At 41.0% G+C, this 26798-nt stretch overlaps 1 protein-coding gene and 1 pseudogene across 1 annotated transcript; one reads left to right on the top strand and one right to left on the bottom strand.

Annotated features, from left to right (window-relative positions):
* Nucleotides 1-1689: 1689 nt before the first annotated feature.
* LOC145877143 (uncharacterized) lies at nt 1690-8489 on the bottom strand (annotated as a pseudogene).
* A 1664-nt stretch (nt 8490-10153) lies between these two features.
* On the top strand, nt 10154-22333 carry LOC145877142 (uncharacterized). The gene is made up of 2 exons (XM_082972432.1): nt 10154-10214; nt 21210-22333. The coding sequence occupies exons 1-2, from the start codon at nt 10154-10156 to the stop codon at nt 22331-22333; spliced, it is 1185 nt and encodes a 394-aa protein (XP_082828558.1).
* The last annotated feature ends 4465 nt before the right edge of the window (nt 22334-26798 follow it).

Below are 26798 nucleotides of genomic sequence, written 5' to 3'. Positions count from 1 at the left end.
ATGGGTTATGAACTAACAGGTATAAATGATGGGTTATGAACTAACAGGTATAAATGATGGGTTATGAATTAACAGGTATAAATGATGGGTTATGAACTAACAGGTATAAATGATGGGTTATGAATTAACAGGTATAAATGATGGGTTATGAACTAACAGGTATAAATGATGGGTTATGAACTAACAGGTATAAATGATGGGTTATGAACTAACAGGTATAAATGATGGGTTATGAATTAACAGGTATAAATGATGGGTTATGAATTAACAGGTATAAATAATGGGTTATGAACTAACAGGTATAAATGATGGGTTATGAACTAACAGGTATAAATGATGGGTTATGAACTAACAGGTATAAATGATGGGTTATGAATTAACAGGTATAAATGATGGGTTATGAATTAACAGGTATAAATGATGGGTTATGAATTAACAGGTATAAATGATGGGTTATGAACTAACACATCCCCTGCGAGCCCAGACATTTCAATACATTCAGGATTTCTTAGGGTCCATGTGCAATGTATATGGTTATCTCTGTCTCTCTCTCTATCTCTTCTTTAACAAGCAGCCATGTTGTTGTCATTCCACTAGGGACCTGTTTTCAGCATTTTAAGTCTCCAGTCAATAACCGGTGCACTGGAATTATCCCTCAACACCCTTTACACATGTACTGCACTGGAATTATCCTTTTACACATGTACTGCACTGGAATTATCCCTCTACACATGTACTGCACTGGAATTATCCCTCTACACCATTTACACATGTACTGCACTGGAATTATCCTTTTACACATGTACTGTACTGGAATTATCCCTCAACACCCTTTACACATGTACTGTACTGGAATTATCCTTTTACACATGTACTGTAATGGAATTATCCTTCTACACATGTACTGTACTGGAATTATCACATTGGCTGGCAGAAACTTACTGTTTTTTTTATTGGGCCATCAAAGCTGTCTCAGTGAGAGACTAGTTGATTATGGACTAACAGTCTAACAGCTTAAAGGTCGCAACTCCTGTTATTCTGGTTAAACAGTGAGAGACTAGTTGATTATGGACTAACAGTCTAACAGCTTAAAGGACACAACTCCTGTTATTCTGGTTAAACAGAGAGAGACCAGTTGATTAAGGAGTGGGGATTTTTTGACAATTATGAAATAATATGTCATGTTTTACTCGTACCTCAGCCAGCATTGTGAATGGTTAGGAAATAATATGTCATGTTTTACTCGTACCTCAGCCAGCATTGTGAATGGTTAGGAAATAATATGTCATGTTTTACTCGTACCTCAGCCAGCATTGTGAATGGTTAGGAAATAATATGTCATGTTTTACTCATATTCTTCTTCATATTCATTCTACACACCCAGAACAGTTAGAACATCATGGGTTCATTCTACACACCCTGAACAGTTAGAACATCATGGGTTCATTCTACACACCCAGAACAGTTAGAACATCATGGGTTCATTCTACACACCCAGAACAGTTAGAACATCATGGGTTCATTCTACACACCCAGAACAGTGAGAACATCATGGGTTCATTCTACACACCCAGAACAGTTAGAACATCATGGGTTCATTCTACACACCCAGAACAGTTAGAACATCATGGGTTCATTCTACACACCCAGAACAGTGAGAACATCATGGGTTCATTCTACACACCCAGAACAGTTAGAACAGGCCTCTATCAACACACTTTTCTATGTTATAGGAGTTAGGTTCTTGAACAATCTCAAGCCCAATGCCTCGGCTTAAAGAATTATATTTGACTACACCAGCATGAGTAAGGTTTAATAGAAATTTCCCTCACAGTGCTAACGAGCTATACGTGCTAACGAGCTAGACGTGCTAACGAGCTAGACGTGCTAACGAGCTAGACGTGCTAAAGTCCAACCTCACAACATAAATGGAAAAACCAAAGCCTGTAACACCTTCCCCCTTAAGACAACAAATATATCCTATATTTTTGTGAGACAAGTTTGCTCACCACCAACAGAAAACAACTTCCATTTCATATTAAAATCAACTAAAATGCTTCACCTCCTGTCAACAATTAAAAACAAGAAAAACACACTTATTTCAAAATAATAATATACAATTGAAATATTTTTTTTCTCATTTTTCTCTTACTATAGAATGCTAAAACTCACTAGCTTCTAGAACTCTTGTCCCCTTGGAACGAGCCCAAACAAAACTCATCTCTAATACATGCAGTCAAAATAAATTGTGATCCATGGTAACGCACTGGCTAAACACTAAACACATCTTTTTGACTGCCCACCCTTGAGACAATCAGCAACCAAGTTGTCCTTATCATGGACATGTCTGATTTCAAGAGGAAACTCCTGCAATATCCGTAGTAACTTTCCACCTCACTGCAGAGCTTCTCTCTCTTTTCAGGGTTCACTAGATAGGCATGTTGTTGGATCGGGGCCCAGTCCCCAATGTCATGCTCTAGTACATTTGGGTAGGCACATCTGAGAATGAACCCTGATATTCTAAAAGCAGGGCAACAATGTCAATATAATTGTACCCAAAAATTGTCAGTTGGTTGCATAAATAATTATGATTACTAAATGTTACATGAAATGTAAATATGAAATATTTGGTTGCATAGTCCTTTTTTCAAAGTATTTTCAATTAAATGTTGCTAGGTGTGATAGCCAAATGTTAAAACACAGTTTTAACGTGTACAAATCAATAACCAATATGCAGAAACAGTTTTGGATATATTGAAAACCTAAACATAAAATGGGTCATACTATATACACAAACATCTGCCACAATAATCATATTACTTGTATTTTTTTTAAACAAGCACCTTATAAACTGCACAAGCACCAGAAACGCTGTTGTTTTGACAAGTAGCAATAAATCACTGATATCGATTAGGGGGGAAATCAGGCTGTACATGCTGTTGAAACTAACACAACAAAAAAAAACACATGGAAATGGGAGATATATTTTACCTCACTGGTTAGAGGACAACCTGCAGAAGAGTCAGCTACATTTTGGAGTGATGCATTTAAATGTAGGGGTCGCTAAACAAAGGAACACAACACTTATTTGTCATCACTCATCGATATCATGCTAAAATCATTTGTGCGAGAGGAGGGAGATGAGGTTGCACGTCCTGTTAAAACTAACAACTCAAAAACCACACGGAATCTGGGAATAATGTGTACATCACTGGTTAGAGGACAATTTGTAGAAAACAGCTAGCTACATTTTGAAGTGTTGCATTTTGATTCAAGTGTACGTTGGTAAGTGTTACACAACTCTTTTTTTGTTAGTCACTTTTTGTTAAATCACATAAATAGTAACTCTTCCATTTCAGAGCCTGGATTTTCCCCCTGAAGCTAATATCCATATCATGTTGAAATCAATAGAACAGGGGACACACGTTTAGGATTCTACATTGTGACATCACTAAAATACTCCAACTACAATGTTTAAACATTCTACATTGTGACATTAATTCATTGATTGAGGTATTTTATCAGATTATCTCTGGTCACACTGATCACAGCTGAGGTTTCTCCTGTATGTGTTATATGGTGTGTAGTCCGCTTGCTAGACGTAGTAAAACTCTTCCCACATTGATTACAGCTAAAAGGCTTCTCTCCTGTGTGTGTTCTCTGGTGTTTAGTCAGACAGCTAGACTCAGTAAAGCTCTTCCCACATTGAGCACAGCTATAATATTTTTCTCCTGTGTGTGTTCTACGGTGTGATTTCAGACTGTTAGATGTAACATAACTCTTCCCACATTGATTACAGCTAAAAGGCTTCTCTCCTGTGTGTTTTCTCTGGTGTTTAGTCAGACAGCTAGACTCAGTAAAGCTCTTCCCACATTGATTACAGCTAAAAGGCTTCTCTCCTGTGTGTTTTCTCTGGTGTTTAGTCAGACAGCTAGACTCAGTAAAACTCTTCCCACATTGATTACAGCTAAAAGGCTTCTCTCCTGTGTGTTTTCTCTGGTGTTTAGTCAGACAGCTAGACTCAGTAAAGCTCTTCCCACATTGAGCACAGCTATAATATTTTTCTCCTGTGTGTGTTCTACGGTGTGATTTCAGACTGTTAGATGTAACATAACTCTTCCCACATTCATCACAGTTATAAGGTTTCTCCTGTGTGTGTTCTCTGGTGTGATATCAGGCTGGTTGATTGAGTAAAACTCTTCCCACATTGAGTACAGCTAAAACGTTTCTCTCATGTGTGGATTCTCTGATGAATTTTAATGCCTGCTGAAGAAACAAAACTCTTCCCACAGTCAGAGCAGTGGTGAGTTCTCTTCCCTGTGGATCTCTGCTGGTGTTTCTTGAGGTGTTCTGATGTGGAGAGACTCTTCTCTGCCTCGTCAGCATCATGAGGTTTTTGAGGCTCCCCAGAGGACCCACGGTAGTCACGTCTCTCTCCTGCGTGAACAACAAAGTCAGACAGATGGTTAAAGGCCCACAAAATGAACAAGAATAGTCATTTTGTCTTGTTTTCACATTAGTAGTAACATCGATGATTGAGTTATTCAAGTTGTTGAAACCCTAAGCAGTGTGCCAGACAACTTTTGGTCTCCAATATAGGACAATTTCTGTGTTTGCTAAAATTGCGGCACAAGGGCGATGCACACTGTTCGGTCAGTTGTAGAAACTCCTCCCTGCTAATGAGGAAACCGCTAGTTATGGATGTAGTATATCTGCCTGGAGCAAAAATGGTGAGCAAAGATTTTAGTTTTTCACAATGTATTCTGAATGTGAATGGGGGAAAACTCAGGGGAGTAACCTCCATTTCCAGGTTGCTTATAAGAGCATTTCACACTACTTTGGATTATAATTGTAAGGCTCGTTTGAATGTCCTGCTTAATTTAATTTTTCTGTCATCATCGCAAATCAACCGCTTTGTACTTAAAAAACACTTCAACCAGTAAAATGCTCTTTGGCACACAACTTTACCTAACAATAACATAGACCTACTGTAGGACCCATAACTTCACCTAACAACAAATATACCCATGTCGTGATGTTTGCCATTTGACTGTCATTCAGAAAATGATTTCCTGGATCAGCTGATGATAGTTGAACATGTGACTGTAACTAAACAGCTACAGTATTAAGAATTATGTGTAATTATTTAAGAACTGCGTTAATGACAGTATCCATTTGGGTGTTGTCTGTAAAGTTAAGATGACTGTTATTTGTTGTTTTAGGTATTATTATCATCATCATCATCACAGGAGAGGCAGACTGAGCGGCCTACTGGTCAGACTCAGAAGGAGAGCACATCATCCACCGCTTCCGATCAAATTACTCGCCAATGTCCAATCGCTAGACAACAAGGTGGACGAAATTGCTACCAGACAAATTAAACATCTTCTTTGCTCGCTTTGAGGACAATATAGTGCCACCGACACAGCCCGCTACCAAAGACTGTGGGCTTTCCTCCGTGGCCGACGTGAGTAAAACATTTACACATGTTAACCCTCGCAAGGCTGACGGCCCAGACGGCATCCCTCGCCGCGTCCTCATAGCATTCGCAGACCAGCTGGCTGGTGTGTTTACGGACATATTCAATCAATCCCTATCCCCGTCTGCTGTGCCCACATGCTTCAAGAGGGCCGTCATTGTTCCTGTTCCCAAGAAAGCTAAGGTAACTGAACTAAATTACTATCGCCCCATTTCACTCACTTCTGTCATCATGAAGTGCTTTGAGAAACTAGTCAAGAATCATATCACCTCCACGCTACCTGATACCCTAGACCCACTTCAATTTGCTTACTGCCCCAATAGGGCCACAATGCAAATCTCATCTGGACAAAAGGAACACCTATTTAAGAATGCTGTTCATTGACTACAGCTCAGCAATTAACACCATAGTGCCCTCCAAACTCGTCATTAAGCTCGAGACCCCGCCCTGTGCAACTGGGTCCTGGACTTTATGATGGGTCACCTCCAGGCGGTAAAGGTAGGAAATAATATCTCCACCCCGCTGATCCTCAACACTGGGGCCCCGCAAGGGTGCGTTCTCAGCCCTCTCCTGTACTCCCTGTTCACCCATGACTGGGTGGCCATGCACACTTCCAACTGCAGACGACACTACAGTAGTCGGCTTGATTACCAACATCAACGAGACGGGCTACAGGGAAGAGGTGAGGGCCCTCGGAGTGTGGTGTCAGGAAAATAACCTCTCACTCAACATCAACAAAACAAAGGAGATGATCGTGGACTTCAGGAAACAGCAGAGGGAGCACCTCCTATCCACATTGACGGGACAGTAGTGGAGAAGGTGGAACGTTTTAAGTTCCTCGGCATACACATCACGGACAAACTGAAATGGTCCACCCACACAGACAGCGTGGTGAAATAGGCGCAACAGTGCCTCTTCAACCTCAGGAAGTTGAAGAAATTTGGCTTGTCACCGAAAATACTCAAACTTTTACAGATGCACAATCGAGAGTATCCTGTCAGGCTGTATCACCGCCTGGTATGGCAACTGCACCGCCCTCAACCGCAAGGCTCTCCAGAGGGTAGTGAGGTCTACTCAACGCATCAATGGGGGCAAACTACCTGCCCTCCAGGACACCTACAACACCCGATGTCACAGGAAGGCCAAAAAGATCATCAAGGATAACAACCACCCGAGCCACTGCCTGTTCACCCCACTATCATCCAGAAGGTGAGGTCAGTACAGGTGCATCAAAGCTGGGACCGAGAGACTGAAAAACAGCTTCTGTCTCAAGGCCATCAGACTGTTAAACAGCCATCACTAACATTGAGTGGCTGCTGCCATCATACTGACTCAAATCTCTAGCCACTTTAATGATAAAAAATTGGATGTGATAAATGTATCACTAGTCACTTTAAACAATGCCACTTTATATAATGTTTACATATCCTACATTACTCATCTCATATGTATATACTGTACTCTATACCATCTACTGCATCTTGCCTATGCCGTTCGGCCATCGCTCATCCATATATTTATATGTACATATTCGTATTCATTCCTTTACACTTGTGTATATTAGGTAGTTGTTGTAAAATTGTTAGATTACTTGTTAGATATTACTGCATGGTCGGAACTAGAAGCCCAATCATGTCTCTACACTCGCATTAACATCTGCTAACCATGTGTATGTGACCAATAACATTTTATTTGGTACAACTCAGACGAGTGCTCTGAAATCAGAGTAGATAGCCGGAGTCAATTTATAAAAACACCCGAATGTCCATTGAGAAAACACAACGACTGTACCATTTAGCTAAGCTAAGAATGACGGGAATAATCAAGTCAATAAACGTTGGGTAGTTAGTTAAATAGAATATAGAGAATATACTGGCAAGTTTGATGTATAAGTAGCCAACTAACGTTAGGTAGCTAGTTAACACACCGGTACATACTGCTGTAATAACATGCTAGCAAATTGTCAGCCAAAATATCGTGTAAGGTAACTTATTTGAAAAGTAATTATTTTATTACATTGCTCAACATTTTCTTAACATTTGTCATAATTAGTTAAAACAATGAATTTGTATCGGCTCTCGTTGGACTTCGGCTGCATATTTTCCGCCATTTTCTTCAAATCTGAAAACACTGTGAAGCCACGCCCATTTCCTGAAGAATTGCATTATGGGCCCTAACATACTGCGTGTTTACGTCATATTATGGCGAATTTAGTACGGCATCCGGGAACTTTTGGCATACTAACTACATCATACTATGACCAATAAGCATACTATATACTCAGTTAACATCACAAATAGTAGGGTTAGTATGAGTATTCTAACACAGCTAATGACTTATCAACAGCTCTAACAATTTGACCCCCACAGGAAATCTACACTGGCAGTTATAGACAGACCCATTTACTATATAACCATTGATTCTTGAAGAATATAACTTATAAATGCCCCAAATGTTTCAACTTTATTACCCCACCAGAAACCAAAACATAAGCTTGTATAACGCCACTGTTTGTAAACAAGCACTGTATAGCCTTAATCTTGTTTAAAACTATCATTTTGACCTTATGGCCAGCCAGTCCTTGTATTCATAGTGTAGTGAATTCAGGGGGTAGTCCTGAGCTGACCTCAAACCTGGGTCCAGCGACTGTCAAGCCAACACCTTATAACTGTTACGCCAAGATGTCTGAACTTCTTAACGAGGTTGCTATGTGTTGGGTTACGGTTGCTACAATAGCTTTCTCCATGAATTTGAGAGTAGTTACATTTCTCCAGCCCCCATCCCTCAGCTGTTTACCAAACCAAGTCTCTGGGCAGCCATTTTGTTTCTGTTTAAATCCTAGGTTACCCCTATAAAATAGCCGCACATCTATCAACCAATCTGCAGTTCATACAATAACAAAGCTGTCATTCCACCACTAGTTTGGTTATAAGATGATGATGGGGCTGGAGAAATGTAACTACTCTCAAATGCATAGACGGACCTACGGATGCAAGGACTGACCATCCATGACATCAACATTATAGTTTTAACCATGTTGAGTGTTTACAGTGTTTGTTTATCATTTAAATTGTTTCTAAACATTGGAATAAAAAAGCTTATTTGGGGTTCTGATGGGGTACAACAGTTGAACTAAGCTCATGAGGCATGTGTTATATTCTTCAAGAATCAATGGCTATAAATAAATAATTTAAAAAGTCACAATATGGATGTAGCTATTTCATATTTCCCCTTTAACACCAAACATCAGTTAAACAACTGCAGAGTTTGTGCCTCTGTTTTTAAGACAGTACTTACTAGTGTTAATCAGGGTCCGTTTATCGTTAGAACCATTGGATGCCTTAACATGCCTTTGGGAAACCGAGCCCAGATATCCAGTTTCATCCTCCTCCTCCTCCTCTTTCACTCTTTGCGAATATTCCTCTTCTTTAACTGAAACGTCTCTCTTCTTCTTCACGGTAACAGCCTCACCCCTTACTTGTTTTTGTATTGTGACATCCTCTTCCTCCTCTTTCACGACAACGTTCAGCCACAGACCCTCTTCCTCCGTCCAGCAGACCTCTTCTTTAGCAGGAGGAGAGTAGCTTAGTGAACTCATGGTCGGGAATGTTAGCTAGCTAGGCTAATGCTAACTTAACCAGCCCGCTAGCTGACTAATAACAACAACACCGTAAATATGAAATTAAATCGGATAACTAACTAGACGAAAGAAGTGGTTTTAAAACACAGTGGCTAATATACACTAAAGCGTCTAAAGAGCTTTATTGGTTCGGCTATTTTGTCTAGCAAGCTACCGAGGTGGCTGAGTAACTGTTGCTGCTGTTGAAAGAAGCGTTCCGTCCACTAGATTATACGTCACACCAACAGCATCGCCTTAAAGCTCCACATGATGTATTGTTACACCATGTAGGAGCAGTATAGACCTAGTCTGTTCATTATATACATCTACATGATGTATTGTTACACCATGTAGGAGCAGTATAGACCTAGTCTGTTCATTATATACATCTACATGATGTATTGTTACACCATGTAGGAGCAGTATAGACCTAGTCTGTTCATTATATACATCTACATGATGTATTGTTACACCATGCAGCAGCAGTATAGACCTAGTCTGTTCATTATATACATCTACATGATGTATTGTTACACCATGTAGGAGCAGTATAGACCTAGTCTGTTCATTATATACATCTACATGATGTATTGTTACACCATGTAGGAGCAGTATAGACCTAGTCTGTTCATTATATACATCTACATGATGTATTGTTACACCATGTAGGAGCAGTATAGACCTAGTCTGTTCATTATATACATCTACATGATGTATTGTCACACCATGTAGGAGCAGTATAGACCTAGTCTGTTCATTATATACATCTACATGATGTATTGTTACACCATGTAGGAGCAGTATAGACCTAGTCTGTTCATTATATACATCTACATGATGTATTGTTACACCATGTAGGAGCAGTATAGACCTAGTCTGTTCATTATATACATCTACATGATGTATTGTTACACCATGTAGGAGCAGTATAGACCTACAGTAGCTAATTGCTAATTTAGATGTTGTTTGACTTAATGATGGTAGGTTTGGTCGATGTGTTGATGGTATTTGTGGTAGGTAGGTTTGGTAGGTAGGTAGGTTTGGTGGGTGTGGTGATGGTAGGTGTGGTGAGGGTAGGTGTGATAGGTGTGGTGATGGTTGGTGTGGTGAAGGTAGGTAGGTATGGTAGGTTTGGTGATGGTAGGTGTGATGGTAGTTGTGGTAGGTAAGTTTGGTAGGTGTGGTAATGAAATATACAGTAGGAACATGGTGATGGTAGGTGTGGTAGTTGTGGTTTGTAGGTTTGGTGATGGTAGGTTTGGTCGATGTGTTGATGGTAGTTGTGGTAGGTCGGTGTGGTAGGTATGGTAGTTGTGGTAGGTGTGGTAGTTGTGGTAGATAGGGGTGGTAGTTGTGGTATGTAGGTGTGGTAGTTGTGGTAGGTAGGTTTGGTGATGGTTGGTTTTGTAGTTGTGGTGGTGGTGGGTGTGGTGATGGTAGGTGTGGTAGTTGTGGTAGGTAGGTTGGTGTAGTAGTTGTGATAGGTAGGTGTGGTAATTGTGGTAGTTGTGATAGGTAGGTGTGGTAGTTGTGGTAGATAGGGGTGGTAGTTGTGGTACATAGTTGTGGTAGGTGTGGTGATTAGGCTTGGGCTGTATCCAGATTTTCATATAGTCATACCGTCCTTCTCTCATACCAGGATTTAAAGTACTACCAGCATAGCACATAAGGGGATGCTAAAAACACAAGAAAAGCCTATGGGCATCTATTTCCAGAATGCTAACAAATTAGCACAAACTGTTAGCAAATTCACATAGACGCTGTTAGCTAAATGCTAACAACTGAAAACAAACAAACTAATTGCAAAGCAGTGGAGGCTTCCGAGGGGAGGACAGCTCATAATAATTTCTGGAATGAAGTCAATTGAGTGGTATCAAACACATGGAAACCACATCTTTGATGGGTTGATACCACTCCATTGACTCCATTCCAACCATTATTATGAGCTGTCTTCTCCTCAGCAGCTTCCACTGTTGCAAAGAAAGGCAAATCCAGCTCATAAAGTTATGTCAGGGATAATCATTGAGGGACTATGTGTTCTATGGTATATAATGAACACTGTGGAACTGACTTTCCATGGATTTGCATTATTTTCCAGAGAACCATAAAGCCCTGAGTTGATTATCCCTTTTATACCATGGCTATAATTTAACACATTTGCCGGTGGAAATGAGTTCAACATCCACTGAAGTAGCTAGCAAGTTTACTAGATAGCTACAATAGTTGCCTTGGTAACCAAACAAACCTACTTGCTAGTTTAGATAACCAAACCATCAGTCCTAGCTTGCTATTCTAAAAACCTAATTCAACAATACCAATACTGTTTTCAATTTGACTTAATTTGTAATTTCCAAAAGTCCAAACATAATTGCAGTTGATTGAAGGCATGACGTCCCTGAACCAATAACAGTTGGTTGTATTCATGAAAGTCTTATGGGGTGGAAGATATTGACGGTTTTTTAAAGTATTTTTTATGTAAAGTGATTTATTTTACATTTTGTAGATTTTATAGAAGTACATTTTTTTTTAAACTAATTGTATTCGAGAGAAGAGGTCTCTTTACAGTGTCAAATTTATTTTGATCTCTATGCAATGTAGTTGAGAAGGTATTGATATTTTTCATTTACAGGCAATTGTTTGCGTTGCAGTTTTAAGACGGTTCCTTAAATATGCTGTGGTAAACATTTTTTATTCGCACTAATCAATCAGCACATTCAGGTCTTTGTATGTCTCAATATAATAGTATTATTTAATTAAATCCATGTAAAATAATCTTTGTCTGAAAATAAAATCTGATCCTCAACTGCGTTTCCCTCCAGTCAGCAGACGGCGCTGTGCGTCTTTCAGGCGATGCTGCAGCGTGACGTATAATCTAGTGGACGGTTCTTCATAAACAGCTCGTCAACCACCTCGGTAGCTTGCTAGCCAACATAGCCGAAAGATTCAAGCTATTTATACGCTTTCGGTCTATATTAGCTACTGTGTTTTAGACACACTTCTGTCGTATCTACTTGTTAACCTATTTAATTTAATATTACGTTATTGTGTATTAGTCAGCTATAGTAGCTGGCTGGTTAAGTTAGCATTAGCCTAGTCGCTAATGATAGCTAGCTAGCTAACATCCCCGAACATGAGCTCCCTAAACTACTCCCCTCCTGTTAAAGAAGAGGAGGTCTGCTGGACGGAGAAAGAAGCTCTGGGGCTGAACATTGTCGTGAAAGAGGAGAAGGAAGAGGAGGATGTTACAGTTAAACAAGAAGTAGAAGGTGAGGCTGTTACCGTGAAAGAAGAAGAGAAAGACGTTACAGAGAAAGAAGAGGAAGACGCGTTCAGAGTGAAAGAGGAGGAGGATGTTACAGTAAAAGAAGAGGAGGAAGAGAAAGAGGAGGATGCAGTTATTGGAGTGAAGAAGGAAGGAGAGATTACTGTCACATTGGAAGATGAAGAGGAGGAGATAGGAGATCTGATTAACACCAGTAAGTACCGCCTTCAATTAGTTTTTAACTTTGGATATTCGGAGTTGGCTCGTCAATACCTCTTCAACGGAGGGCCCTGGGATGATGACTGATATGTCTAGAATCAGACGACGTAGAGAGCAAGCTACCCCTTGTTTTCTCCGTTCCGTTTCCAAAAAGTGACTTAACATATATATTTGAGAAGGGTCTATCTGCTGACCGCAGACTGGGGGTCACGGCATGTAGTGATTTTAATGTAGTGATGTTTTACTACACACCGTGTCCCCCAATAGAGCCATGTGAGAGTTGGGTTGGCTACACCAAAGATTATGGATATACTGACAAGATGTCTCTCCGTCCTGACAAGGGGAGTCGTTGTCCACAAAGCTGCACTGTGGGTTGTCTATCTCCCACCTATCCTGTCTTTGGATTGGTGGATACATCTTATTATTGTAATCTATTGTTTATATTCTATGAGGGTTGTTGTCGTCAACCGCCTGTATTCAATGGAGAGAGATGCTAAGCTACTAGCATGAAAATGCATAGCGATCTGGAGACAACTCCAATAGTGTTTTTATCAAAGTTGTCGGTATGTCACGTGTCCACATAACAACTTAATCATTACGAAACTTCTGTTAGATCAAGTAAACCTCACGTAGCAAATAAGCCATTCATTTTGTTGTTGACCAAATTCAACACTTTGGGTTGATAATTGTTTCCACTTGGATACAACCTACTGTAACCTACTGGCATGACCTAGAGAGTTACAACCTACTGTAACCTACTGGCATGACCTAGAGAGATACAACCTACTGTAGCCTACTGGCATGACCTAGAGAGATACAAACTACTGTAACCTACTGGCATGACCTAGAGAGATACAAACTACTGTAACCTACTGGCATGACCTAGAGAGGTACAACCTACTGTAGCCTACTGGCATGATCTAGAGAGATACAACCTACTGTAGCCTACTGGCATGACCTAGAGAGATACAACCTACTGTAACCTACTGGCATGACCTAGAGAGATAAAACCTACTGTAACCTACTGGCATGACCTAGAGAGATACAACCTACTGTAACCTACTGGCATGACCTAGAGAGATACAACCTACTGTAACCTACTGGCATGACGTAGAGAGATACAACCTACTGTAACCTACTGGCATGACCTAGAGAGTTACAACCTACTGTAGCCTACTGGCATGACCTAGACAGATACAACCTACTGGCATGACCTAGAGAGATACAACCTACTATAACCTACTGGCATGACCTAGAGAGATACAACCTACTGTAACCTACTGGCATGACCTAGAGAGATACAACCTACTGTAACCTACTGGCATGACCTAGAGAGATACAACCTGCTGTAACCTACTGGCATGACCTAGAGAGATACAACCTACTGGCATGACCTAGAGAGTTACAACCTGCTGTAACCTACTGGCATGACCTAGAGAGATACAACCTACTGTAACCTACTGGCATGACCTAGAGTTACAACCTACTGTAACCTACTGGCATGACCTAGAGACACAACCTACTGGCATGACCTAGAGAGTTACAACCTGCTGTAACCTACTGGCATGACCTAGAGTTACAACCTACTGTAACCTACTGGCATGACCTAGAGAGTTACAACCTACTGTAACCTACTGGCATGACCTAGAGAGATTTAACCTACTGTAGCCTACTGGCATGACCTAGAGAGATGTAGCCTACTGGCATGACCTAGAGAGATACAACCTACTGTAACCTACTGGCATGACCTAGAGAGATACAACCTACTGTAACCTACTGGCATGACCTAGAGAGTTACAACCTACTGTAACCTACTGGCATGACCTAGAGAGATACAACCTGCTGTAGCCTACTGGCATGACCTAGATAGATACAACCTACTGTAGTCTACTGGTATGACCTAGACGAGTACAACCTACTGTAGCCTACTGGTATGACCTAGAGAGATACAACCTACTGTAACCTACTGGCATGACCTAGAGGGATAAAACCTACTGTAACCTACTGGCATGACCTAGAGAGATACAACCTACTGTAACCTACTGGCATGACCTAGAGAGATACAACCTACTGTAACCTACTGGCATGACGTAGTGAGATACAACCTACTGTAACCTACTGGCATGACCTAGAGAGTTACAACCTACTGTAGCCTACTGGCATGACCTAGAGAGATACAACCTACTGTAACCTACTGGCATGACCTAGAGAGATACAACCTACTGTAACCTACTGGCATGACCTTGAGAGATACAACCTACTGGCATGACCTAGAGAGATACAGCCTACTGTAGCCTACTGGCATGACCTAGAGAGTTACAACCTACTGTAACCTACTGGCATGACCTAGAGAGTTACCACCTACTGTAGCCTACTGGCATGACCTAGAGAGATACAACCTACTGTAGCCAACTGGCATGACCTAGAGAGATACAACCTACTGTAGCCTACTGCCATGACCTAGAGAGATACAATCTACTGTAATCTACTGGCATGACCTAGAGAGATACAACCTACTGTAACCTACTGGCATGACCTAGAGAGATACAACCTACTGTAACCTACTGGCATGACCTAGAGAGATACAACCTACTGTAACCTACTGGCATGACCTAGAGAGATAAAACCTACTGTAACCTACTGGCATGACCTAGAGAGATACAACCTACTGTAACCTACTGGCATGACCTAGAGAGATACAACCTACTGTAACCTACTGGCATGACCTAGAGAGATACAACCTACTGTAACCTACTGGCATGACCTAGAGAGTTACAGCCTACTGTAGCCTACTGGCATGACCTAGAGAGATACAACCTACTGTAACCTACTGGCATGACCTAGAGAGATACAACCTACTGTAACCTACTAGCATGACCTAGAGAGATACAACCTACTGGCATGACCTAGAGAGTTACCACCTACTGTAGCCTACTGGCATGACCTAGAGAGATACAACCTACTGTAGCCAACTGGCATGACCTAGAGAGATACCACCTACTGTAGCCTACTGGCATGACCTAGAGAGTTACAACCTACTGTACCCTACTGGCATGACCTAGACAGATACAACCTACTGGCATGACCTAGAGAGATACAACCTACTATAACCTACTGGCATGACCTAGAGAGATACAACCTACTGTAACCTACTGGCATGACCTAGAGAGTTACAACCTGCTGTAACCTACTGGCATGACCTAGAGAGATACAACCTACTGTAACCTACTGGCATGACCTAGAGTTACAACCTACTGTAACCTACTGGCATGACCTAGAGAGTTACAACCTACTGTAACCTACTGGCATGACCTAGAGAGATTTAACCTACTGTAGCCTACTGGCATGACCTAGAGAGATGTAGCCTACTGGCATGACCTAGAGAGATACAACCTACTGTAACCTACTGGCATGACCTAGAGAGATACAACCTACTGTAACCTACTGGCATGACCTAGAGAGTTACAACCTACTGTAACCTACTGGCATGACCTAGAGAGATACAACCTGCTGTAGCCTACTGGCATGACCTAGATAGATACAACCTACTGTAGTCTACTGGTATGACCTAGACGAGTACAACCTACTGTAGCCTACTGGTATGACCTAGAGAGATACAACCTACTGTAACCTACTGGCATGACCTAGAGAGATAAAACCTACTGTAACCTACTGGCATGACCTAGAGAGATACATCCTACTGTAACCTACTGGCATGACCTAGAGAGATACAACCTTCTGTAACCTACTGGCATGACGTAGAGAGATACAACCTACTGTAACCTACTGGCATGACCTAGAGAGTTACAACCTACTGGCATGACCTAGAGAGATACAACCTACTGTAACCTACTGGCATGACCTAGAGAGATACAACCTACTGTAACCTACTGGCATGACCTAGAGAGATACAACCTACTGGCATGACCTAGAGAGATACAGCCTACTGTAGCCTACTGGCATGACCTAGAGAGTTACAACCTACTGTAACCTACTGGCATGACCTAGAGAGTTACCACCTACTGTAGCCTACTGGCATGACCTAGAGAGATACAACCTACTATAACCTACTGGCATGACCTAGAGAGATACAACCTACTGTAACCTACTGGCATGACCTAGAGAGATACAACCTACTGTAACCTACTGGCATGACCTAGAGAGATACAACCTGCTTTAACCTACTGGCATGACCTAGAGAGTTACAACCTGCTGTAACCTACTGGCATGACCTAGAGAGTTACAACCTGCTGTAACCTACTGGCATGACCTAGAGAGTTACAACCTACTGTAACCTACTGGCATGACCTAGAGAGATACAACCTACTGGCATGATCTAGAGAGTTACAACCTACTGTAACCTACTGGCATGACCTAGAGAGATACAACCTACTGGCATGACCTAGAGAGATACAACCTACTGTAACCTACTGGCATGACCTAGAGAGTTACAACCTGCTGTAACCTACTGGCATGACCTAGAGAGATACAACCTACTGTAACCTACTGCCATGACCTAGAGTTACAACCTACTGTAACCTACTGGCATGACCTAGAGAGTTACAACCTACTGTAACCTACTGGCATGACCTAGAGAGATTTAACCTACTGTAGCCTACTGGCATGACCTAGAGAGATGTAGCCTACTGGCATGACCTAGAGAGATACAACCTACTGTAACCTACTGGCATGACCTAGAGAGATACAACCTACTGTAACCTACTGGCATGACCTAGAGAGTTACAACCTACTGTAACCTACTGGCATGACCTAGAGAGATACAACCTGCTGTAGCCTACTGGCATGACCTAGATAGATACAACCTACTGTAGTCTACTGGTATGACCTAGACGAGTACAACCTACTGTAGCCTACTGGTATGACCTAGAGAGATACAACCTACTGTAGCCTACTTGCATGACCTAGACGAGTACAACCTACTGTAACCTACTGGCATGACCTAGAGAGATACAACCTACTGTAACCTACTGGCATGACCTAGAGAGATACAACCTACTGTAACCTACTGGCATTACCTAGAGAGTTACAACCTACTGTAGCTTACTGGCATGACCTAGAGAGATACAACCTACTGGCATAACCTAGAGAGATACAACCTACTGTAACCTACTGGCATGACCTAGAGAGATACAACCTACTGTAACCTACTGGCATGACCTAGAGAGTTACAACCTACTGTAACCTACTGGCATGACCTAGAGAGTTACAACCTACTGTAGCTTACTGGCATGACCTAGAGAGATACAACCTACTCTAGCCTACTGGCATGACCTAGAGAGATACAACCTACTGTAACCTACTGGCATGACCTAGAGAGATACAACCTACTGTAACCTACTGGCATGACCTAGAGAGTTACAACCTACTGTAGCTTACTGGCATGACCTAGAGAGATACAACCTACTGGCATGACCTAGAGAGATACAACCTACTGTAACCTACTGGCATGACCTAGAGAGATACAACCTACTGTAACCTACTGGCATGACCTAGAGAGTTACAACCTACTGTAACCTACTGGCATGACCTAGAGAGTTACAACCTACTGTAGCTTACTGGCATGACCTAGAGAGATACAACCTACTCTAGCCTACTGGCATGACATATATATATATATATATATATATATACAAGCATTTCTAAACTTTTTTTCTCACTTTTATGGGGTATTGTGATGTCTTTATGAGGTATTATCTGAAAATTGATAATTGAAAAAAAAAATGCATTTTTATAATAACCAAATGTGTAAAAAGGGAAGGGGTCTGAATGCATGTATGTTGTATGTTCTAGGGCAGATTAAAAAAAAATAGTATTTTCTTTCTACCAATTGATTGGTTGAAATGTTATGACGTGTATTTTTCCATATGGACACACCCCATGTGTTTAATAAAATCAACTGTATGTGCAGAACTTGAACTGAACTGATGCTTCAAGCATTTGATTAAATAATTAACACAGACAAATGACTTGAGGAAGCCAGAGGTCAATATAACCAGAAGAAAATAACCAATTCCCCACCTGCTGCTGGCCTTCGTTAATTCTGACGTTATGCTCCTGAAGTTTCCGGTAAAATAGGAAAACTTTTTCCATTTCCGTTTGAAGTGCCAATTTATCTTACCATTTCTACCGATCTGCGTGCCAGTTATGAACGAGTTACAACACCTGTTTGGCTCCGCCACTTCCTGGGTCGGTGAAGTGAGGTATTAAATTTAAGGATTAAATCATTTAAGGAATATATCCGAGTCTCACGCTCATCACCTGTGGAAGGCAGGGCTTCCAGCGAGGTGTGGATTTAATAGTATGTTGTACCTAGTTTCCCTCCTTCAGGGAACAGTAGTTATAGTCATAACATGTGGATTTAATAGTATGTTGTACCTAGTTTCCCTCCTTCAGGGAACAGTAGTTATAGTCATAACGTGTGGATTTAATAGTATGTTGTACCTAGTTTCCCTCCTTCAGGGAACAGTAGTTATAGTCATAACGTGTGGATTTAATAGTATGTTGTACCTAGTTTCCCTCCTTCAGGGAACAGTAGTTATAGTCATAACGTGTGGATTTAATAGTATGTTGTACCTAGTTCCCCTCCTTCAGGGAACAGTAGTTATAGTCATAACGTTAAGCTTGTCATATGATGAACTTTAACTTAATTAACTTAAATACTGGATCTTGCTGTCGGACAGTTTTTTGTATTCAGATCTCTGAAATGCTCTCTAAAACAGTTTTCATGGGCACAGAAATCCTAAATCATTTCAGTTTACTAAATCCAATGGTTCTAACCGAGAGTCACCTTAACTTTATTGACAACTCCCAAATGGATACTGTCATTAATGCGGTTCTTAAATAATTACACATAATACATAATACTGTAGCTGTTTAGTTACAGTCACATGTTCAACTATCATCAGCTGATCCAGGAAATCATTTTCTGCATGCCAGCCAAATGTAGTTCTTCATTCATTACACCGGTAAAGACAGTTATGCCGTGCTCCATGTTGGATCCAACATCCCAAACAAATTGATGTTTATAATGTGTTATTGTCTGGTTGATTTACAGTAGGGTCTCGTTAGTCCGTTTGGAAACGGAGATACTTAGCTCATAATGTGTGGAGAACTGTTCCTTGGTGGATAGGCTATTGTACAACACACAGAGCTATTTTCCTTTATTCAGGACATTTAGAATGACAACACATTACAGAGTAGCCTAGTGGGATTATTCACAAAATGATCTGGTGATCAGGTTATGAATTGTCATGACAAAGACATTTTAGTCTCCTTGTTTCACCTAAAATATTAAATGATTTATAGTCCTAAGTCTATGTTGTTGTTAGGTGAAGTTATGGGTCCTACAGTAGGTCTATGTTATTGTTAGGTGAGATTATAGACCATTTTGGCATACACTTAGTGGACAAAATCTCATTGTCAGGCTGATGTCAGGCTGATGGAAAACTGGCCAATGATCATTTTACTGGTTGAAGTCGTTTTTAAATATAAAGTAGTACATTTTCGACAATAACACAAACATTATATTAAATCAGGACATTCAAACGAGCCTTACAATTATAATCCAAAGTAGTGTCAGATGATAATAATAATCATAATCAACCTGTAAATGGAGGCTATTTTTGCTGTCAGCCTATGAGAACTCCCCTGAGTTTCCCCCACGGTGGTGAATTAGTGAATAGACACAGAGCTTAATGTGAGTTTCCTTGAGTAGCACTCCTGATCTAGTGCTGTAATATTCAGAATACATTGTGAAAACTAATCTTTGCTCACCATTTGTTAAATATATATTTTTTTTCACCCCTTTTTTCTCCCCAATTGGTACATAGTCTTGTCTCATTGCTGCAACTCCCATACGGACTCTGGAGAGGCGAAGGTCGAGAGCCATGCGTCCTCCGAAACACAACACAACCCAACCTAGCCGCGATGCTTCTTGACACAATGCCTATCCAACCCGGAAGCCAGCAGCACCAATGTGTCGGAGGAAACACTGTACACCTGGCAACCTGGTCAGCGTGCACTGCGCCCGGCCCGCCACAGGAGTCGCCAGTGCGCGATGAAACAAGGATATCCCTGCCGGCCAAACCCTCCCCTAACCCGGACGACGCTGGGCCAATTGTGCGTCGCCCCATGGGCCTCCCGGTCGCGGCCGGCTGCAACAGAGCTTGGACTCGAACCCAGAATCTCTAATGGCACAGCTTAGGCCACTTGCTAACCATTTTTGCTCCAGGCAGATATACTACATCCATAACTAGCGGTTTCTGCATTAGCAGGGAGGTGTTTCTGCAATCAAATTGTGTGCGCATCGCCCTTGTCGCAATTTTAGCAAACACAGAAAGGTGCCTATATTTGAGAACAAAAGTCGCCTGGCACACTGCTTAGGAGTTCAACACCTTTTACTTATTTCTAGTTACTACTAATGTGAAAACAAGACTAAATATGACTATTGTTGCTCACTTGACTGTCTTAAGACAATTGTCAAGTCATTTTAACATTCATTACAGACGTCAATTGTTGTACAGTATCATGGCTACGCTGTTGGCATCACCTTTTTCAGTGGATTTCTGCTGTTGTGAGCCTTTAACTATCTGTCTGACTTGTTCACACAGGAGAGAGACGTGACTATCATGGATCCTCTGGGGAGCCTCAACATCATGATGCTGACAAGTCAGAGAAGAGTCTGTCCAGATTCTATCACCTCAAGAAACACCAGCAGAGACCCACAGGGAAGAAATCTATCTGCTGCTCTGACTGTGGAAAACATTGCAAATCTTCATCAGAACTTAAAATACACCAGCGAACACACACAGGAGAGAAACCTTATAGCTGTAATCAATGTGGGAAGAGTTTTACTCGGCCAGACAGCCTGATAATACACCAGAGAACACACACAGGAGAGAAACCTTATAGCTGTGATCAATGTGGGAAGACTTATATTTCATCTTGCCATCTGACTAAACACCAGCGAGTACACACAGGAGAGAAACCTTATAGCTGTAATCAATGTGGGAAGAGTTTTACTCGGCCAGACAGCCTGATATTACACCAGAAAACACACACAGGAGAGAAACAATATAGCTGTGGTCAATGTGGGAAGAGTTTTGCTGCATCTGGCTCTCTGACTCTACACCAGAAAACACACACAGGAGAGAAATCTTTCCACTGTTCAGATTGTGGAAAAATATTCTCAACTTCACAGAATATGAAGAAGCACCAGAAAACACACACAGGAGAGAAACCTTATAGCTGTAATCAATGTGGGAAGAGTTTTACTCGGTCAGACGGCCTGATATTACACCAGAGAACACACACAGGAGAGAAACCTTATAGCTGTAACCAATGTGGGAATAGTTTTTCTACATCTAGCTATCTCACTATACACCAGAGAACACACACAGGAGAGAAACCTTTTAGCTGTAACCAATGTGGGAATAGTTTTTCTACATCTAGCTATCTCACTAAACACCAGAGAACTCATACAGGAGAAAAACCATATAGCTGTACTCAATGTGGGAAGAGTTTTTCTACGTCTAGCTATCTCACTATACACCAGAGAACACACACAGGAGAGAAACCATATAGCTGTACTCAATGTGGGAAGAGTTTTTCTACGTCTAGCTATCTCACTATACACCAGAGAACACACACAGGAGAGAAACAATATAGCTGTAGTAGGAGTATTTTAATGATGTCACAATGTAGAACCCTAAATATTTGCCCCCTGTTCTATTGATTTTAGTTTCAGGGGGAAAATCCAGGCTCAGAAATGGAAGAGTACTATTTATGTGATTTAACAAAAAGTGACTAACAAAAAAAGAGCTGTGTTACACTTACCATGTTGGTGACGCACTTGAATCAAAATGCAACACTTCAAAATGTAGCTAGCTGCTTTCTACAAATTGTCCTCTAACCAGGGATGTACACATTATTCCCAGATTCCGTGTGGTTTTTGAGCTGTTAGTTTTAACAGGACGTGCAACTTCATCTCCCTCCTGTCACACAATTGATTTCAACATGATATCGATGAGTGATGACAAATAAGTGTTGCGTTTCTTTGTTTAGCGACCCCTAAATTTAAATGTATCACTCCAAAATGTAGCTGACTGTCTTCTGCAGGTTGTCCTCTAATCAGTGAGGTAAAATATATCTCCCATTTCCATGTGTTTTTTTAGTTGTGTTAGTTTCAACAACACGTACAACCTGATTTCCCCCCTAATCGTTATCATTGATTTATTGCTACTTGTCAAAACAACAGCGTTTCTGGTGCTTGTGCAGTTTATAAGGAGCTTGTTTTAAAAAATACAAGTAATATGATTATTGTGGCAGATGTTTGTGTATATAGCACATTTTATGTTTAGATTTGGATATGTTGAAATTGTGTTTTGACATTGGGGATATCCCACCTCGCAAAATGTCATTGAAAAGATGTTGAAAATAAGACTATGCAATCAAATATTTCATATTTACATTTCATGTAACATTTAGTAATGATAATTATTTAGGCAACAAACTGAAATTTGTTTGGTACAATTATATTGACATTGTTGCCCTGTTTTTAGAATATCAGGGTTCATGGTGAGGACAACTTGGTTTCTGATTGTCTCAAGGGTGGGCAGTCAAACAGTTTTGTGTTTTGCGTTTAGCCAGTGCGTTGCCATGGATCACAGTTTATTTTGACGGCTTTTCCGTATTGGAGATGAGTTTTGTTTGAGGAGAGTTCTAGAAGCTAGTGAGTTTTAGGAAGACGAGAGTTCTAGAAGCTAGTGAGTTTTAGGAAGACGAGAGTTCTAGAAGCTAGTGAGTTTTAGGACGACGAGAGTTCTAGAAGCTAGTGAGTTTTAGGAAGACGAGAGTTCTAGAAGCTAGTGGGTTTTAGGAAGACGAGAGTTCTAGAAGCTAGTGAGTTTTAGGACGACGAGAGTTCTAGAAGCTAGTGAGTTTTAGGAAGACGAGAGTTCTAGAAGCTAGTGAGTTTCAGGATTCTATAGAAAGAAAAAGGTGAAAAAAAGAATACTATTGTATATTATTAGTTAGAAATACGTGTTTTTTTCTTGTTTTTAATTGTTGACAGCCAATAGACACCATGTTTATATTGGTGAAGGTGAAGCATTGTAGTTGATTATAATGTGAAATGGAAGTTGTTTTCTGTTGGTGGTGAGCAAACTTGTCCAACATAAATATAGGATATATTTGTTTCTTAAGGGGGATGGTGTTACAGGCTTTGGTTTTTCCATTTATGTTTTGAGGTTGGACTTTAGCACGTCCAGCTCGTTAGCACGTCTAGCCCGTTAGCACGTCTAGCCCGTTAGCACGTCTAGCTCGTTAGCATGTATAGCCCGTTAGCACGTCTAGCACGTCTAGCTCGTTAGCACGTAGGACGCACTGATTGGTGTCACCTCGTTAGTCAGTATGTGTTACACCTGTGCTGGCTTGTCCATCTCGTTAGTGGGAAGGTGTTTCACCTGAGCTGGTCCAGGTTCTATTTAAGAGTGTCTGGCCCAGTGCTCCAGTTGTCTTGATACATGTGGAGAGTCAACACCTTTAGTTGCTCCACCTTTTTGGTTTACTTCCTGTCTTTAAGTTTGGTGTGGGTTTTTCTTTTGTTTTCCTCTTCTTGGGCAGATTTAGTGGGTCTCATGGTGGGTGTCTTTTAGGTCCCAGTTGTTGTTACTAGTCAACATCCAGTGGACACCCCCATAGTGTCTTTCAGAACCCCTCCTAAAAAACAAGCTATATTTTGGGTTGGATGTTGCATCATATTGTTGATATTTTAATCAATGGCATTTCCTTACAATGCTCATTAGTCTTTCAGTTGTTATTATTGTTTTTTATCCTCATATTTGTGTACTAAATATTTCAGTTTAATTTTCATAGTTTTTTCCTGTGAAGCCATTGTGTTGCATCCATGTCTGACATGTGCTGTATAAATAACTATTGAATGAACCCAATGACTGACCAAGCAACAGACTCTTGGTCCGAAAAACGGTATCAATCCAACTTTTCCAGCCTGCTGAAGGCGTGGTGGAGTGGTAAACACCACCCCCGGCTCTACCAGGGGCTTGAGGTGGTCTCCCATAGCTCTGCTTATGTCATGTTCTGTGGCCTTGCTGTTCCATTTCTGACTGCCCCTTGTCATGACGTTGGCCTCTTTGAGTACAGGGAGGACAGTTGACCCCCTCCCCCCTTACACCATCCCCCAACCTACCTTACCCCACCCAGGCCCTGTGTGAAAGGGTTGTAAAAACTCTGAGGAGAATCTCTTGCCACATGGCCCATAGAGAGACACAGGAAATTCTTCCAACTCACAGAATTGGGGAGCCAAGCGACATTTGTGTTCTGGAGAAGGTATGGAAGATTGGTGAAGAATCCAGCTACGAACTGGTCCGCTTGGTACAATTTTGTGATACTCAGAAGAGACAACATAGCCATATTACCATAAAACTGTTTATATAATAGCCTCAGCGATGAGACTTGCATCCACATGGTTGTATAGAATGTATTAATAAGGATAAAGTTTTTGTAATACATTGAGATGCTATGTACTGATGTTAATGTGATAGAATTGTATTCCTGTACCAAGCTTAACTCAGTCATCGGCACGCCCCCCAGGGACACAGACAGGACCAGGCGTCATGTGACAAGCTGTTCTATGTCACTATAAAACCCACCCTGATTTACTTTTCTCCAGACCAGGCCTCCACTCCATTGCGAGTTGGCCAATAGGTTTGACCATCCAAGTACTCTACTGAAAGTGAACTTTTAGACTATCGAGACCAACAGAATAAGAACAAGTCTTTGATATTAATTATTAGTCTGCAGCTAGAAATTATATCATTGAACGCGAAGACCGACGAAACATCTATTCTATGACGACATTAATGAATGTCGCTTTGAAAGATCCATTCTAACCGAGAGAGAGAGACAAAACTCTCCAACAGAACGACTCTTCAACAAGGATCCCGACGACACAGTGAGCGTAAATATATATTGATTGCAGTTGTTCCCGAATGAGTGAGCGTTCATGTACAAAGGATTAGCATATCAATTGTTAATATTAATGAACTCTGTGTGTCTCCTCAGCTGACCGTTTATGACCCTTTGTTCAACAGGCCGCCAGGCCTGTTTAGACCACTAAAGCACATTACTCTACCAATTCTTTGTGATGATAATTACTGTTTGTATACTTTCTGTGAATTACTTAGTTTAGTAAATAAATGATTTTAAGACAATTGATGTATGGATGATTTTAGTAAAGACTGGGTTCGTGCAGATACAACAATTTACGACGTTTGGAATGAGACTGGACGCGAGGTAAAATACACCATTTAAACCAGAAGATAATCGGCCTATACTATAATATATAATGTTATAATATAGGAAAGTTATAACTTTGTAATCTGAATATTTTCCTTGGTGCCCCGATTTCCTAGTTAATTACAATTAAACGATTAATCAGTTTAATCGCGTGATAATAATTACAGGGAGTTAATTGATAAACATGTCTTCAGTTTAATCGTACCCCAAAGACACGACACCCTGCAACACAAAAACACATTTAGTCATATTATACAAAACACTCAAGTAATGGATATGGAGCATCTATGGCCTCAGTTACACCTGGCACCTAAATGTGACTTCTGTCATCCGATCACTCCAAGCTGCATTAGGTTCAGATCTACCAGGATGGGCCTTTGACACAGTCAGGCCACTGATTATGCATCAGCAATGTAAAGAGATGGGGTGAATGAGGGGAAAAGTACATTTGACACAAATTACCTTCATAATATCAAAGAACAAATGTGTGTGTCTGAGGGGAAAATGAACATATTCCCTTTTGCTGACGTGATGAACCGCTAAGGGGACATAAATATTTACCATCTAAACCATGTGTGACCTCTCACCTCTCTGGCTGTAGAAGTGTTCTTCCTAACCAGTCCCTCAACAGCTCTCTGACTGAGCTCCACCCTCACTGGGTCTTCAGAGGAGAGGAAGGCTGAGGAGCGATGGAAGGATGAATGGATCAGTCAGTCAATAAAGTGTAGAGCTGCTGTCTATGCTGTCTGACAAAATCACTATTTTAGTAGTTCATTAAAGTAAATAAGCCTTTATGACTGCTGAATACCAACTATCAATCACTTAGATCATGTATTTTCAGGTAGAGATACATCCTTGGGACGTCCCTAGCCCATTGAAGTTGA

Source organism: Salmo salar, unplaced genomic scaffold (genome assembly GCF_965601325.2).
Source record: "Salmo salar unplaced genomic scaffold, fSalSal1 ptg000691l, whole genome shotgun sequence".
Lineage (NCBI taxonomy): Eukaryota > Metazoa > Chordata > Actinopteri > Salmoniformes > Salmonidae > Salmo > Salmo salar.
The sequence above is the reverse complement of the archived record's forward strand: the minus strand, read 5'-3'. Positions and strand labels throughout refer to the sequence as shown.